Genomic DNA, 15816 nt, shown 5'->3' on the forward strand with positions numbered 1-15816 from the left:
CACTCTAGGCTCTAGCATTTGACAAAAAACCTGTTTTGAGTCTGGTCCACACTGAGGAACATACCCCCAAAAAGGTTTATTATTTATTAACCATGGGCTAGGCCTGATAGAATTGCCAGAGACCTAAGAAGTCAACTTTCATACTTCAATATCCTTCACGCCCCACATTGAACTATAAATGCTGCTGCTTATAATAGGGTGAAGGGTCTTAATTGGTGCAAAAAGGAAGAAAAACAAAGAAAAATAAAGGACGAGGAAGAAGCTAATTTCATTTTCTAACTTGTTAGAGCATTATCATACAAAAAATACTCCCTACTATTTGCTACATCTCATTACTGTACATACACAATGCCTAGTTAGTAAGATGAGACCCTTATGTGCAGTCCATCTGGTGCTACAACTCTAGGAAATTTCATTAGTTTATCTCCTCCCACTTCTTCCCACCTGCATGAACATTAAATATCATATGTCAGAAGCTGCGTGTAATTATTATATTCTTAATAGCTAACAATTATTGCAAAGGATGTGCACAATCAAAATCCCACACAAGGACACAATTTTGTAGTGTTGAATAGGTAACTAGATCACCTCTCACCTGTATCTAGTTACAAAATAGTGTAAGAAAGTGGAAATTTCTGCTATCCCCAACTCCTTTCCTGGACACTGCCTTGTACCTCCTCCAAATATCAAGAAGTGGCTTTGTGACTCTAGACTGTTACCCTGCATTTTGCAGTTGGTTATTAATTATGCTGAAATGTAAGCTTTTATGCATAAAATAAAAATAAAAAATGAAGAAGTTGAGTAACAAACCAGCCATCTCCATGGGTTGAAAGTTAGTGGCTCATGATACAGAAATGTGTCATAATTGATCTCTCTTGTATATACATAAATCCTCCACCCTTTAGGAATCAAGTAGCCTGAAAACAAAATGCAAAAAAAAGTTTCAATAAGCCTGTTAATAGCAACAAGAAGATACTCACACACATACTACTATCAATAATGGGAACACAAACACTGTTCAGTACAATCCATAAATGCCCCCTTCCTAATTTTTCCAACTAGGACCATAGCATTTAAAGTAATGCTAATAGCCAAGAGGTGTTTAGGGTAAAGACATATCTTTTATGGAAAGCCTGCAATATAGTGGAATGGTCTAGTTGGGGTGTAGAACTGATGGGCAAAAGCCATGTGTAAAATTACTATATCCTAGGGATAAATTTCTTTTCCGGTTATAATGTTTAACAAACTTTATTGATACCGTAAAAGTGACAGAAAGAAAGCCCAAGAAGTCAAAAAAACAGCTCCTTGAGCCCCATAAACTTAAAATACATAGTTGGCCTCTAAAAACTCACCATTCAGTTCCATGTCGTGAGTTGTTTTTCTCAGAACCCCATTAACTATTGTAGCCAATCTCGAGGTCTCAAAAATCACCTGCAAAAGACAGAGATAACAGACAACATCAAAATTTTGATCCAATATTCTACACAATTATTTTCCAATCAAACTGAATAATGTTAATTCAAAAGACACAAACATCTTACCGCGCGAGTAAACCTCATTGCCTTGAGATCATCACAGTCAATTGGATCCTCTGACTTTTTCCTTTCTCTTATGGCAAAATGCTCTTTCTGTAAAAGGAAAGATTCAGTATTATCACAAGTCAGGACAGACAAAAAAAAAAAAAGCAACAGCAAGTTTGAATACTGTTTTCAAAAACAATTTTTTAGTTTTTAAAACAAAAAAACTTGTTTTGTAAGGCTGTTTTTTGTAAAAAAAGTTTTAAAAACTAAATGTTTTTTTGTTTTTAGAATCAAATTTAGAGAACATGTCTGAGTTGTTTTTGTTTTCTGTTTTAATTTTTAACTTTCAAAATAAAAAAAACATAAAAAACAATTGTTTCCATAATTATTCTACAAAATAGTTTTAAGAACAAAAAAAAACCAAAATACAATCAAATCAAACAGACCCAAGAGAATTTTTACACTTACTCTGATTTCTTGGAGAACTTTGGGATGGTCATGGAGGTACTTCACGGCCATCATTGATGTAGTTGAGACAGTTTCATAACCAGAATACAAAATTGTAATAATTAGATCAATGATTTCCTCATCAGTTAGTTTATATCGATTTTCATATCTTCCCATCAAGCAACCAAGCATGTCTACATGGGTATCTTTGGATTCTCTCCTTTCCTCTAGCAACTGACTCAGAATGCTAACAATACTCTTCCTTGCCTGCAAGATACCATGAAGCATATATCAATGTGTGATTGAAGAAATGTAGTGGTCACATGAAAAACTGAAAGGTATCATGCATCTTCATGTCCACAAGACATGGTCCAAATTTTCATAAAACATATTAAGCACCAATGGGAAAAGATCAAGGACCATACCTTCAATCCACGGCGATAATTAGTGCCAGGAAGGTCAATAGGTAGAGAGAGAGTTCCTAAAACCAGCTTGAAGAACTCTGTCATGAAAGGCAGAGATATTGAGCTGGATTCCATACCAGCAATCTGCTTCAGGGATGAGAGAAATGCCATCTGTACCAAATATTTTGAGTATTTGAATTTACATTAGGAAGTTCATTGACAAATCTTGTTTGTTCAGGAATTTTGATTGATGATGATACAAACCTCTTTAGTTTTCTCTTGAATGTTGATGACTTTGTTATCCCAGTCACTTAAGTGAGTTCTCATGAACTCATCAATTTTTGGTAAAAGCTGATCTCTGATTAGGGTAGGGCTAATGATGGAAAGCAGTGCCCCTCTCATGTATTTGTGAGTGGAACCATGAACAGCTGCAATATTGCATTTGCCTAGGATATCTAACATGGATTGTGGGTAACCTGGGACAAGCCCTTTGGATTCATTCATCAGTATGTACCTATTAAGCTCCGGATCCATGGATACAATGGTAGGACAACCCAGTATGTGGGATTTGAAAAAACTGCCATACCTGCCATTGACAAAAGGGTAAAATAAAGTTACAATCATAACTAATGAGGTAAAAGACCAAAAGTACATGAATGAACAGTGACTACCTCACACCCAGTTTAACTAATTTGAGGAAACATCATTAAGAAAAATGTTTTGCCAACTAGGCATTGGGTTTTTCATTCACACACATTAATGATGTGAATGCCATAACCAATATCTATTACTATCTTTTCCTGGGTCTTGATGTGTCTATAGTCCTTCCCCCACTTTCCTCCTCTCTTCACTCCCTACCCCTCCCCAAAGAACATAATATAATTCATTCATTTAATTCTTAACAACTTTTATTGGCATCTCCAAATCCATCACATGATTGAATTCTCTAAGCACCTAACCAAAGACCACAAAAGCTTAATTACTGTAATAAATCACAGTGGCATGCAGGGGATGCTGATGAAACAGCTCTCAATCAGTAAAATGCCAAAAAAAAAAAAATGTAACAAGCTATGCCTACTTCAAAAGGAAAGTCAAGTAACCACGTGGCAAAATGTTTCCAAAGAAACTTTTCCACATATACAAATCAACAGAGGAAAGCTTACAGAACACATGCAGCTAACAATGATGAAACTCATACGAAGTAGTTACCTTGCCCTCTGGTTTTTCATGAAGTTTGGACCTTGCTTAAGGAACTCAGTTGTCTCTCCAAAAATAGGCCACCCCATTGTGCCTGGAGGCAAACCTTTTCTCATGTACCTTACTTCATTCCACCTCAAGAGAGCAGAGCAAAAACAGAGCACCAAGACCGCACCAAGAAATGCAAGGAAAATAGCCATTGCTGCTCCCACTCCAAACCCAACCCACAAACACCGGAAGATGGTAAAAAAAGCTTGCTTCAGTTGGAGTCACCACTAGAGTGCACAAATACACACATATATATAAGCCCTTGAGCTACCACTTGTACATAAAAAGAATAGCCATATGGACAAAAACCGCCACTCTAAAGGGTACTAGCATCCCCTATTTTAGGCCTTGGGAGATTAAAAATAAATAAAAATAAATAAATCCCAAAAAATGAATTCAGAGATTGAAAAAGTGGAAAAAGGAATTGCCTTTTGGGAAGGATTTCGGGGGAGTGAACAACTCAACTCAACTCAACAGACATTTGCAGTGTACAACGATTTATGTATAAAAAATTCAGACACCTACTCAAGCCCTTTAAGATTTTAAGCAGGAAATGTTTGTTGCTTTTTATAGAGGGAAGAGAAGAAATGGGGTGAAGGGTTTGGATGTTGATTGATGATTGTTCAATGAAGTAGATACTGTAAACTATTTATTATTGCAGTTCTTTTTTGTACAAAGTGTTGGGTTTATCTAGGAAACTATTGGAGAATTGTAAAAGAATATACAATTTATACATGCCTTTTTGATATACATAACAATTTAAATCATGATAATTTTTTATTTTATTTTTTTACGGTTGCATGTAATGATATAAAAAAAGCATATCTATAATTTATCGTTAAGGTAGAGAGGGTGGGAAAAGTGTAAATGATTTAAGGAAAAGGCACATGCATAGCACCCCATTGGACCTAAAAGAAAAGGTAGCCCTAGCCACAGCCCAGTGCTTCACATGTCTGTCAATGAGATCTGGTCCTTGAATTACATAATCCCACTACAAGACAGTAGTTTCCTTGGGTTACCATGTGAATATGTGCTGATAGAGAGGGAAATTTGGTTCCCTTTATAATACTAACTGTAATGAAATTTGGTTTCCTTATACTACAAACTGTTAAGTTTCAAACTTTTCAGACTTGCCCTTGTTGCAGTTTCAACTTGTTGGATTGTAATTCCCAGAGAACTATTCAACTGTGCTCTACTGCTCTTGACTTTTTGGTCTGTTAAGTCCTGTGGCCTTCCGCAATGGATGAATCACCAAACAAGTACAGCCAGATCAGTCTCAATCATGTCCATGCAAAAAAAAGTCCGAATACATGGACATGGGATATTATATATATATATATATATAATAAATAAACGAATAGGTTATATTCATAAATTTTTTTGTTTACAAATTCTTACAAATTATACTAAGTATGACCGGTCATACTTTAATCATGCAGTGTACGACCGGTCGTACTTAGTGTAATTTGCAAAAAAAGTTTGTAAACGGATCATATCTCATAAATAAAATTGAAAATATTCTTATTATCAAAAAATTTCACTGCTAACTTATTACTTATTTAATTATTATTGGATCAATATTTTTTCTTTCTTCAATTTTTTTTCAATATTCTCAATCTTTGATCTAATGATGATTAGATAGATAATAAGTTGGTATTAAAGAAATTTAATAGTAAGATAAGTCTTGAAACCTTAACGAAGATAAATATTCATCACAAAATTGTTACAATCACAAGAAATGAACACGTTATAAATTGTACTAATCCAAATCTTATGAGAGAATAAGATAAAAAAAAAAAGTGGAAATTATTCCCCACTCAATAATATCACTTGTCCAATAAACATGAGTAGAGTTTTCAGCATTTGCAGCAGAAAAAGATAAATACTTAATTTTCTGCTAATCACATCGGTCGGTTTAATATGAAATGGACATTTGGATTTTGCCATGGTGCCAAGCCTTAGCAAACAACCCAGAATGCTATATGATTTTTCAAAAATGATCACCTTTTTACTTTTCGCCTCATTGATTACGGAAATTTGCATGGTTGAGAGGTACACAAAGGACATCTTTTACCTTTACATAATGATAACCAAAATTAATGAATTTGTTCGGTGTTTCATGTGGTTGTTTTCAAACTGCAGTAGGTATATCACCTTAATAAAACTTCATGCCCATTGGACAATTTTTTCAAAATAATTTTTTGTATAAAATATTTAAAAAATCATGGTTTGAGGATAAACCGTGAATAACCTCCTTTAGGTAGTGTTTAGTTGAAGGTTTATTTTGGGATTGATGGGAAAGTGTAACTGGATATTGAAAAATACTACGTTTGGTTAGGTTTTTTCAAAAAATACCAGGCAAATAGGATAGATGGAAAAATGACTTTTGTGTTGATTTTTGGATGAAATTCACTGTTACAGAATACCACTTGAAATGTGGTATTTTGAGATAACTGGGGAAGTGAAAAAACAAGTGCAAAGTTTCTTCCGAACATAGATTTTGCATATTTAAATAAATTTTCCTGGTAATATTTGAGTCAACCAAACAACTTTTTTTACATTTTCCTACCAAACTCACTTTCCAACCATTTCCCTATCAATTACATTTTCCTAGTAAAAAAAAATTCTCCCGAACCAAACACTACCTTGGAAGTTAAATATTCCCGGTTCACATATTTAGTAAAATCTGCTTAGGTTTGATTTTCAAGCTTTTTTTTTTCTTAAGTAATATGTAATTTTATTGTACATAACCCTCAAGGATGTTAATGATCTTCCTTAACTTTACTCAAGAACGTGTCTTTTTTTAATCTAAACTTTTATCTATTGACAAAAAAATTAACTTATTCAAAAACTTTCTTTTTCAAAACGTGCAGATTTTTTATGGGAAATAAAAAAATTATCCAAATGAACACTATATTTCTCTTTAAAATTGACCTTTGTCCTGATGATAATCATAAGAACTCGAAACCTCACAAAAAAATTGAAGTTATAACCTTAGATTTTTTTTATTTGGTACAAATAAAAGACGTAGAAGATGAGAACAACTCTAATATATCATTCTAATGAAACATGCGTTTCATCTATGATTTCTGTTTATTATCTCTTCATTTCTCTCCTCAATTTTCATTTTCATTTTTTTTTTTTTTTTACTTGTCTTCAGGTGGCACAAAAGGTAGATTTGATGGTGACCAAAAGAAAAGCGTGGATCCACTAGGAGAAGATTTGACACCAAACAACAAATCAAAATGCAGCCCTTGTTTTCACGTATCATAAGTATAGCTGCTAGGTTATGCATAAATTACCATACTCTTTTTCTTTTCTTTTCTTTTCTTTTTTTGGTCTTTCTCATATGCTTCTTCTCGTTCTCTCTCAGTAGACACTATTTATAAAGGGTTTTATAAGAGTTACGTTATAAGAAAAAATGATTCTGTAATTTTATAGAGATTCGTTTTGTATGTCATAATTTTTTTTTTCTTTTTTTTTCAAAAAGTGTGGACCTCACAAAATGTTGCGTGTGTAGAAAAGTTTGTTGTGTCATATTAAATAACAAATGGAAACCCCATTTATAAAATGCTTCTACAAAAAAATCAAAGTTTCTAACTACGCTGATCCTATGCTTTTGCAATTTACAAATAAGTAATTGTATTCGTACAAGTATAAAACACTAGGTTGGACATAATCAATGTCTTCGGCTAGCTTCAAAATAAATGGATGAAAGGAATTAAAACAAGGAAGGATGGTCCAGCCTTAGATGACGAATTGGAGCAGTGGTAAAATTGTAGGGGGAGTAATTTTGATTTTGAATGATGGTCGAGCCTTCATTTATGTGCTTTTAATTCTGCAGGAGTTTCAATTTATTCTCCCTAGATTTAATTGTAACACCATTTTCTTTCAATTATTATTCATGAAATTAAGTCCAATAAATTAATGCGCGTGAAAAAAGTAATATCGCCTTTTATGATGTCGATCTTATATGAGGTGTGTAAATGGAGCGATATTGCAAAAATAAAATAAAAATAAAAATAAATAAAAAATTGGTGGGACGGAGGTGAGAAAAGAGAGAAAAGGTTGGGAAGAGAGAAGAGAGAAACAAAAATTGATCCAGGTGTCAATTTCTTAGTAGAAGAACCACAGTAATTTTGAACCATATTCAAAAATTCTGTATACATGACAATTTATTTTATATTACATATAGAGGGAGAGTTTATTATTTTTTTTGATAACAGAGAGAGTTTATTTTTTAATTTACTAGTTAGTGAAATATGTAAAATAAAAAAAATACTCAAAATAAATACTTAAAAATTAAGCGGGTCTAATTTGAATTGTTCTGTTAAGAAGCAAAGAGATTCATGGAGCGGTTTGTCTTATTCAGTGACTAGAGATAAAATTATTTTCAATAAAATCTAAATGATGTCATTTTAAAGTTACAAAATTAATAAATTATAATGAGAAAGATTAATATAATTTTATAATAAATTAGAATTATGAAAATACCTTTTATTCAACTTCAAAAAATATTATTTTGGACTTATCTCCATTGACCAAAGATATATTAAACTCATATATATATATATATATATATATATATATATATATATATATATATAGGAAAAATATTTTTCAAGCAAACTTGAGATAAGTTTATCTCCGACTATCTCAAAACTACGTCGTTTTATTTATTTATTTTCTTATATTAATTGATTCACCTTTGAATGGTTATGATTCTCCTTTATCTCTTTTCCCTTATCACCATTGATCCATCTTTATACAGTTATGATTTACTAGTCGGAAATAAGATTATCTAAAGCAGCTTGAAAAACGATAAGCTCATATATATATATATATATATATATACTTTGTCAACATATAAATTTATATCATGATGAGCTAATGAAATGGATATGATTTTTTTTTTTTTTTTTTTTTATAGATTAGCAAGATATGAGTCTCAATGAAAATATACCTATAATATATGTCATTGTAAGCGCACCTACCAATAAGGGTGTCAATATGGGTTGACACGACAAGAATTTTCATTCGTGTCAAAATCTTCAACACTGACACGACACGAATTTTTTGCGGGTTGACACGACACGACACGAATAACACGCAAAATAGGGGACAAAACAGTAATTGACAAAAAAATTTAAAAAAATAGATCGAAAATAAATAAATAAATAATAATTAATAATAAATAAATAAAATAATAATAATTAAAAATAATACGGGTCGACACGAACACGAATTCATAAACACGAACACGACACGAATTTTTTGCGTGTCATTTTTTCCAACACGAACACGACACGAATTTTTTTACGGGTCAACCCGAACACGAATTTTCGTGTCGTGTCGCGGGTCGACCCGCGTGTCAAAACCCATATTGACACCCCTATCTACCAAAGCAGTCAACCAACAAGTTACAAGCATCCTAGTTAAAAGTTATATGGATTAAGAACTAGTGTATATATTTTACGCTTACGTCACATTTTCGTCTAACACACGAATAGTAATAATTTCATTTTTGTCACACAACTATAAAGGAGTCTGGAATATAATTCTAAAGTTTTTCTAGGGGCCTTAAGTTGAGAGGAATAAACTTTATTTTATACAATTTGTTACAACGAATAGAGCTATAAATCATTATAATTGTTTCGTATGGCAAAATAATAAGTAATACACCTCAATTTTTATGGTTGATTTGTTCACATGTAATGATTTAATTTATTAGTTAAATGAACCTTAGATATAAATATAAAATGTGTTTAATGTCTCTCATATGATAGGAGATAAAATTATTTTATAGACACATATAAAAGTATATATAATCTATTTTTTTCTTTATATATACAGGGTCCATATGAACCTCACATACTTTTATATATATGTAAAAGATAATTTTATCTCTTATAACATGATAAATATCAAATCTATATAGAAAACAAAATTATGAGTGCAATTTATATTGATCTAAACTTATTATGTCATATATATATATATATATATATATATATATATATATATATATATATATATATATATATATATACACGTTGCTGTAAACTACTCCATGTAGATTGATATCTTATAACAAACATGTGGACAGGAGAATGAAGAGACAAATGGCGCAACAGGGACCATTTAATGAATCATAATAATTGAGATGAATACTGTCGGATAGTAAACAATTTCTATAGGGGGTAAAGATGGAAAGGAATACTTGATATGAAATTAAGCAATATTGTGTACAAAAATAAATATTTATTTTGAGGAAATTAGAACAAGATAGGAATGCGCATATGGTAGGACCTAGGTGGGTCACAAAGAGATTCGCAGAACTGAATTATAGATAGCATACATATAGACACACGTTAGGGTGGAAGAAAGGTCTCAAATAATTATTGATTTGGTTTGGTTTCGAGAGAGAGAGGGAGAGAGGGAAGGGGGGTCACGGCAATGGTTGCAGAAGAGGTGAGGAATGTCTACCCACACGTACGCATGAAGTAATGCCCTTTCCTTTTGCGTTGATTATCATTTATTTATGATTTAAACTAAAGTTTGTAATGTACATTGAGACATCCAGTTTGCACGAGGGCCTCTATTTTGTTCTCTTGTGCTTTTTTTCTTGTCAGGAATTTTGTACCTTTTCCTTCTTTCCTTCTCCAATCGCAATATTTCTCTCAATAATTGCCATGGGAAGAAGAAGAACTTCTTTCCTAGGAGGAATTTTCTTCCTCTAAGAACATCTCATCCCATCGGATTTTATGATAACCTGAGAAAAAAGTGGTATAAAATTCAACGGTGATTATTCGTTTAGAGTTACAAAAAAATTTACAATGTACCATTTTTTTGCCACTGGATATTTTCTTTATTTTAAGCTATGTATATACACTTGAACACGTGCACAAGTGAGTGACAATCCATGTAAATATGTGATTCAAGGACTATTGTCGGTCGTACCCGGATTTGATAAAGAGTCAACATATTTACCGTACTCCCTTAAACCATTATTTGGGTTTAAGACCTTTCCTTCGTTTAGGTCGATTTTGTGGCTATTCTCTTCTGGTCAATTCTCGTGAGTTTGTCATCAAGTTCTTCACGATGTTCCGATGCATACTTTGAACTATCTCAGTCATGGCTAGGTTGCCCATGATATTACATACGGTTAGCCTTAGTGTGTGTAAAACAAGAAAATATGAAGATGAATATGAAAATAAGTATAAAAACAAAAACATATTGTAAAGAACCTTGGGATACATCACTCCAAAATTAGCTTAAAGAGTGAGAGTGCCTAAGGCCACATTAGTTGTACATACAACCAATGTGGAACTATATATCTCAATACGCTCCTTCACACGAGAGCTCATTGGGCTTGAAGAGTGGACAATGCAACAGCCTACCTGTGCTAAGAAACGCCACAAGAGAGAGTGGAGGGTGGCGAGGGTCTGATACCATGTAAAGAACCTTAGGATACACCACCCCAAAAGCTAGCTCAAAGAGTGGGAGTGTCCAAGGCTACATTAGTTGCACATACAACCAATATGAGACTATATATCTCAACACATATAATAGAGGAACAACACAATGAATAGTAACAAATGCAAAAAAATCAAGCTCAACCGAAGTTGTTCCCTTAAAGGGAATTTACCCTCTCCACCAATGTCGATGAATAGTGGATAATCTTCTTCCTAAGTCATGGCTATGTTGCCCATGATACTATATATTGTTAGTGCCATTGTGTATAAAACATTAAATATAGTATAAGAAAGAAAGAACGTGTGGAGATGAATATGAGAACAAGATAGTATAGAAACTAGAACCTATAACGGAGGAACAACATAGTGAATGGTATACTAATGCACAGAAAATTTGAGCCCAACCGAATTTGTTTCCTTAAAGCAAATTTGCCCTCTCCATTGATGTCGAAAAACACGGCTAAACATGGCTAGTTTTGACATTTTTCAATATATACTAAGGTATTTTGGACAAAAAATTAAAATAATTTTAAATAAAAAATTATTTCTTACAGACTTAACGTCTATATGGTGGTGTGCATATCCACGTATGATGAACCATAAAAGTGAAATAACCCAAGGGGCAATCAAAAGAAGTGAGGTTAAGCCTTATAAAATCTTCTCCTTTTTCCTCCTTTGTGGAAAATTTTAAACCTACACCTTTTATATCCCTTCATTTTCTCCGTTTCCAACTTTTTATTCATCACCTACCCATATAGATGCTGTATATCTCAAACTTTCACCACACTATTGGTGTTAGTTAGAAACATTTATTGATCACTTTGTCTGAATAAAGCCAGTGCATACCATTTTGATCACGGCTCTGTTTTTGGCTGATTCTATCGATTAGTGCCTGTCTAGAAATTTCAAAAGTTTCAGCTCTTCATTTTCCTTCGATAGGTGTACTATAATCATCAACTATTCTTATCTTCTTTTGCACCAAAATTCCCACGATATTTGCATTTTTGTTTTGACATGATGACCATTCATGAACCATCCCATTCAGTTTTTTCAACCAATGAATCCCGGCGCCATCAAACTTTCTGAATTATGTGGTTAGCGGATTGATTTCGCTTTTCACTATTACAGATTCATTTTGACCAAATCATGATGTGCCCCAATATTATCTATGTAAAATGTTGAGAAAACTTAATACTTATTCTTATAAATCAATTCCATACAATATTAAATAATCTGCCATATAGACAAAAATAAAAAAGTAAATAATTTTTTTTTTCTTCTAAAACAGTTACATTAACCTCTTATGAGATATTTTTAAATTAAACCAGAATAATCTCTTCTTCTTTTTTTCCTAATATGATAGTTAACTGTCTTCTATATTACATAAATTTCCCTTATTGCTAGACACAACTTTCTAATATTATTGATTAGTATAAGAGATATTGTGTGTGATCACACACACTTGAGTCTAGTCCAAATGGTACATGAATGTCAGTTTTGACGGGATCAACTGATTGATCTACTATGCAGGATGGATTTCATGGGATGCTGGGACTGAAGCTGGAGAGGAATGTTTGGGGAATAGATGTGAGGTACTTCTAAGTCAGTGTTTCAATAATGAGTTTAACTAAATTAGAATAAAACGATATACTTGAATTTTGAGCTTCTCTTTTATAGTAACGATATGACCTACTTATGCTATTTTACTATAATAACTTGTATTTTTATTGGTGACTTTGACAACTTATCTTGTTTGTGAGATGCTTTTGGTGAGTAATGATGCATAGACTTAACTAAAATCTTTTGTGTCTTACGGCCATTGACTATTGAGGAGGCTTATAAGTACTGTGGGATTGTGTGTACACATTACATACTTGTTTTCTTATTCTTTAAATCTTTATTTTTTAGCTTTTTGGGTTGTTATTGAACTGGACCCTTTAACCCACTTAATATGGGACCAATCAACTATCATATTATAAAAACTTATAACTAGTTCATACAAAGCATGGTTAAATGATAATTATTTCCCTAGATGACACTTCCTTTATGACTGATATTAAAATTTATTTCAAGATAACGAACTACTTAAAAAGTCCATTAAAGTTATCTCATAATCTTGATCATGAATGATCTAACGTTTCATATATGCTTCTCACTTTCATGACAATAAAAAAAAATTCATTAAATGTTTTATTTTAATTCATTTGTTTAACTAAATAAACAAGTTCAGGCTCTAATTTAGGCTTATAAACCGGCTGAATTCAAGTTTTATACCTTGGTCATATTTGTGGTGTTTCGCTGCATTGCCACCGCTATTAGATATAAGGAAAATATTGATTATGCTAGGATATTAATTTTATGTGAAAAACTATAAAAAAATTTTACTATTATCCATCACTTACCTAACTTTCATTTTAAAGATTCACTTTTTTTAATCTTATTTTTTAATATTAAAATTTATGAAAATCAGATAAATAAGTAAAAGATAATCAGATTAAAAATAAATTAAATAAGTTTAAATTTTAATTTTCTAAAATATAAATTTCTATGTTTTAAATTTTTTAAATTTTTTTTGATCAAGTAAAAAAAGTGATTAATCTATTAAGTTAAGCCTGAATTTGAAAGAAGGATTACTTTTCTCAATTATCTCTAGCTTTCCCGCCCAGCACAGTACACACTACACGGAGTGGTACACCACCAACAGCTAAGGCACAAACAAAACGATAGCAGATAGCTGACATGGTCAATTGACTTGGATTTTTTAAAATATCGAACGGAATTAGTTTAAATAGTTTGGTTTGAAAATTGTTGCCTTCACCTTCAAAATTGGTTTGATTCAATTCGGTTCAATCGATTTAGTTTGATTCTCATGAAAATGATTCGGATAGATCTTATTCTGAAAAAAAATAAAAATTAAAGAAATAAAATAATAAAAATCAGTTCAATTTGGTTTGAAAATATTTTGGTTCATCAACAGATTTTTTAAATACCGATTTGATTCATGAATTGATTATTTAAAAATTAATTTTTAAAAATTGATTATTTTAATTACAGTTTAGTTGAATTCAGTTAATTTTTTTTAATTATTTTGCACCTCTCTCGTAAGAAGTACTGCCAAAAATTAACCGAAGATTAAACCCCGTTGAAATCCTCTTCTCCTTGGACAAAAGTTTGGGTGGTCCTAGATCATATGCCCTTTGCCCAAATTTGAAAAAAAAATATTCACTTCACTAATTTTTTTCACTTATATTTTTCTTTATATCTTAAAAATTTCCCATTTTTGAAAAAAGAACATCCAAAATAAGTGCTTTCGGTCCACTTTAAATTTTTCTCTCTCCTTGGAAAATATCTAATACATTGTATGTAAAATCTGACCAATAAATTCTATATGTGATATTTAAAAAAAAAAAAATTATATTGTAATTATGTATTTTTCAAAATATATAATATATAATTTTATTTTAAACTATTGTCATACCTAGTTCTTAGTATAATGTTAATGCTGAATATATTTCTAAAGATATTAAAATTAATTTTTTTCTTTCATAAAAAATATATCAGTTATATTATTATTAACGGGATGTACATACGACACTATATTAGATTTTTATCTCCTTGAGACTTTAAATCTCTGACTCAGTTGCCAGAATAAATATAAAATGAAGTAATTGCATTTTGTGCAGACCTAGGAGTCTAGCACTAGCAGCTAGCCTCAGTTCTCTTGCAGAGATCAGAGTCAGACATCAATGCTTATTTGTTTTATAGTTTTTTACAACTATATTATTCTATTCTTATCACAGTGAGAGAGAAAAAAGTCTATGTGATGATTGAGTACACGTGTGGACGATAGTGTCCACGTGCACCTGTTTGTTTTCTTTGAGTTGATGGTTTTGTCGCTTATTTATTTCTTCTAGTTACCTTTTCTCCATGCCATGGTGGTACATGTATTTCTTTACGTTTCCTTTGTTGCATTTATGTTTATATTATCTTTCAAATAATAAAATAAGGAACACATATTTTAAATTTTGTTTAATAATTGAATATAAAAATAAATAAATTTTTTTCATGTAGAAATATTATTTTTATTTCCATTCCTTTTCATCTCTTATCTGCCACTTCTAACTACTCATGCATCCACTAAAAATATATACTAACGAGGGTTGGCTCAAGTGATAAGGTACTTGGATTCGCTTAAGCAAGGACTCGAGTTCGAAACCTTGTGTATGCAGAAAATCCTCGTTTATTAGACTCACCTGCCAATGCTAGGTAACCTACCCGGATCGAACTCGACATAGTCGAGACGATTCGGACGAAACCCCGAAAATCAGTGGAGCAATCCAAAAAAAAATATAAATAAAATATTCCCGACACATAAATATAAATAGTTATAATTTAATTTTGACCTACTCCAAACTACTTTTATAAAAAAAAAATTAAATTAACAACATATTGAAAACTAAAATCGATCAATTAGAGCATTTACGTGATTTATTTTAATTTTATATATCATATTATTATTTAATTATGTCAGAAAATTTATTAAATAGTTTAACATAATATATAGTTATTATAATAATTATTTTAAAAGTATGGAGCATAATTGGGTAACACTAATAAAAATTTAAAATGGTTTTTTTATTGTAAATAATCTAATTTTGATATATTATATGTAAAGGGCAAAATTATTTTATATGAATGTGAATTATACTAGCAGTATTAGTAGTT

At 31.4% G+C, this 15816-nt stretch overlaps 1 protein-coding gene across 1 annotated transcript; it reads right to left on the reverse strand.

The window, feature by feature from the left end:
• Window positions 1-350: 350 nt before the first annotated feature.
• Window positions 351-3768, reverse strand: LOC133290227 (cytochrome P450 85A). The gene is made up of 9 exons (XM_061488295.1): window positions 3581-3768; window positions 2636-2957; window positions 2393-2542; window positions 1989-2234; window positions 1542-1628; window positions 1353-1431; window positions 811-917; window positions 596-720; window positions 351-444 (listed from the first exon to the last, which is right to left on the reverse strand). Exons 1-9 carry the CDS (start codon window positions 3766-3768, stop codon window positions 357-359), a joined length of 1392 nt encoding a protein of 463 aa, XP_061344279.1. The 3' UTR covers window positions 351-356.
• Between the last annotated feature and the right edge of the window lie 12048 nt (window positions 3769-15816).

This window comes from Gastrolobium bilobum, unplaced genomic scaffold (assembly GCF_033153095.1).
Source record: "Gastrolobium bilobum isolate Gb01-03AN ecotype WA unplaced genomic scaffold, APGP_CSIRO_Gbil_v1 utg17055, whole genome shotgun sequence".
In the NCBI taxonomy this organism is placed as follows: Eukaryota; Viridiplantae; Streptophyta; class Magnoliopsida; order Fabales; family Fabaceae; genus Gastrolobium; species Gastrolobium bilobum.

Excerpts from the sequence above, each read along its gene's own strand:
- LOC133290227 (XM_061488295.1), bottom strand. The coding sequence starts at position 3,768 with ATGGCTATTTTCCTTGCATTTCTTGGTGCGGTCTTGGTGCTCTGTTTT. Across the intron at positions 2,543-2,635 it reads TTCAAGAGAAAACTAAAGAG|ATGGCATTTCTCTCATCCCT; the intron begins GTTTGTATCATC and ends TATTTGGTACAG. Across the intron at positions 918-1,352 it reads TCACGACATGGAACTGAATG|GCTACTTGATTCCTAAAGGG; the intron begins GTGAGTTTTTAG and ends TTTTGTTTTCAG.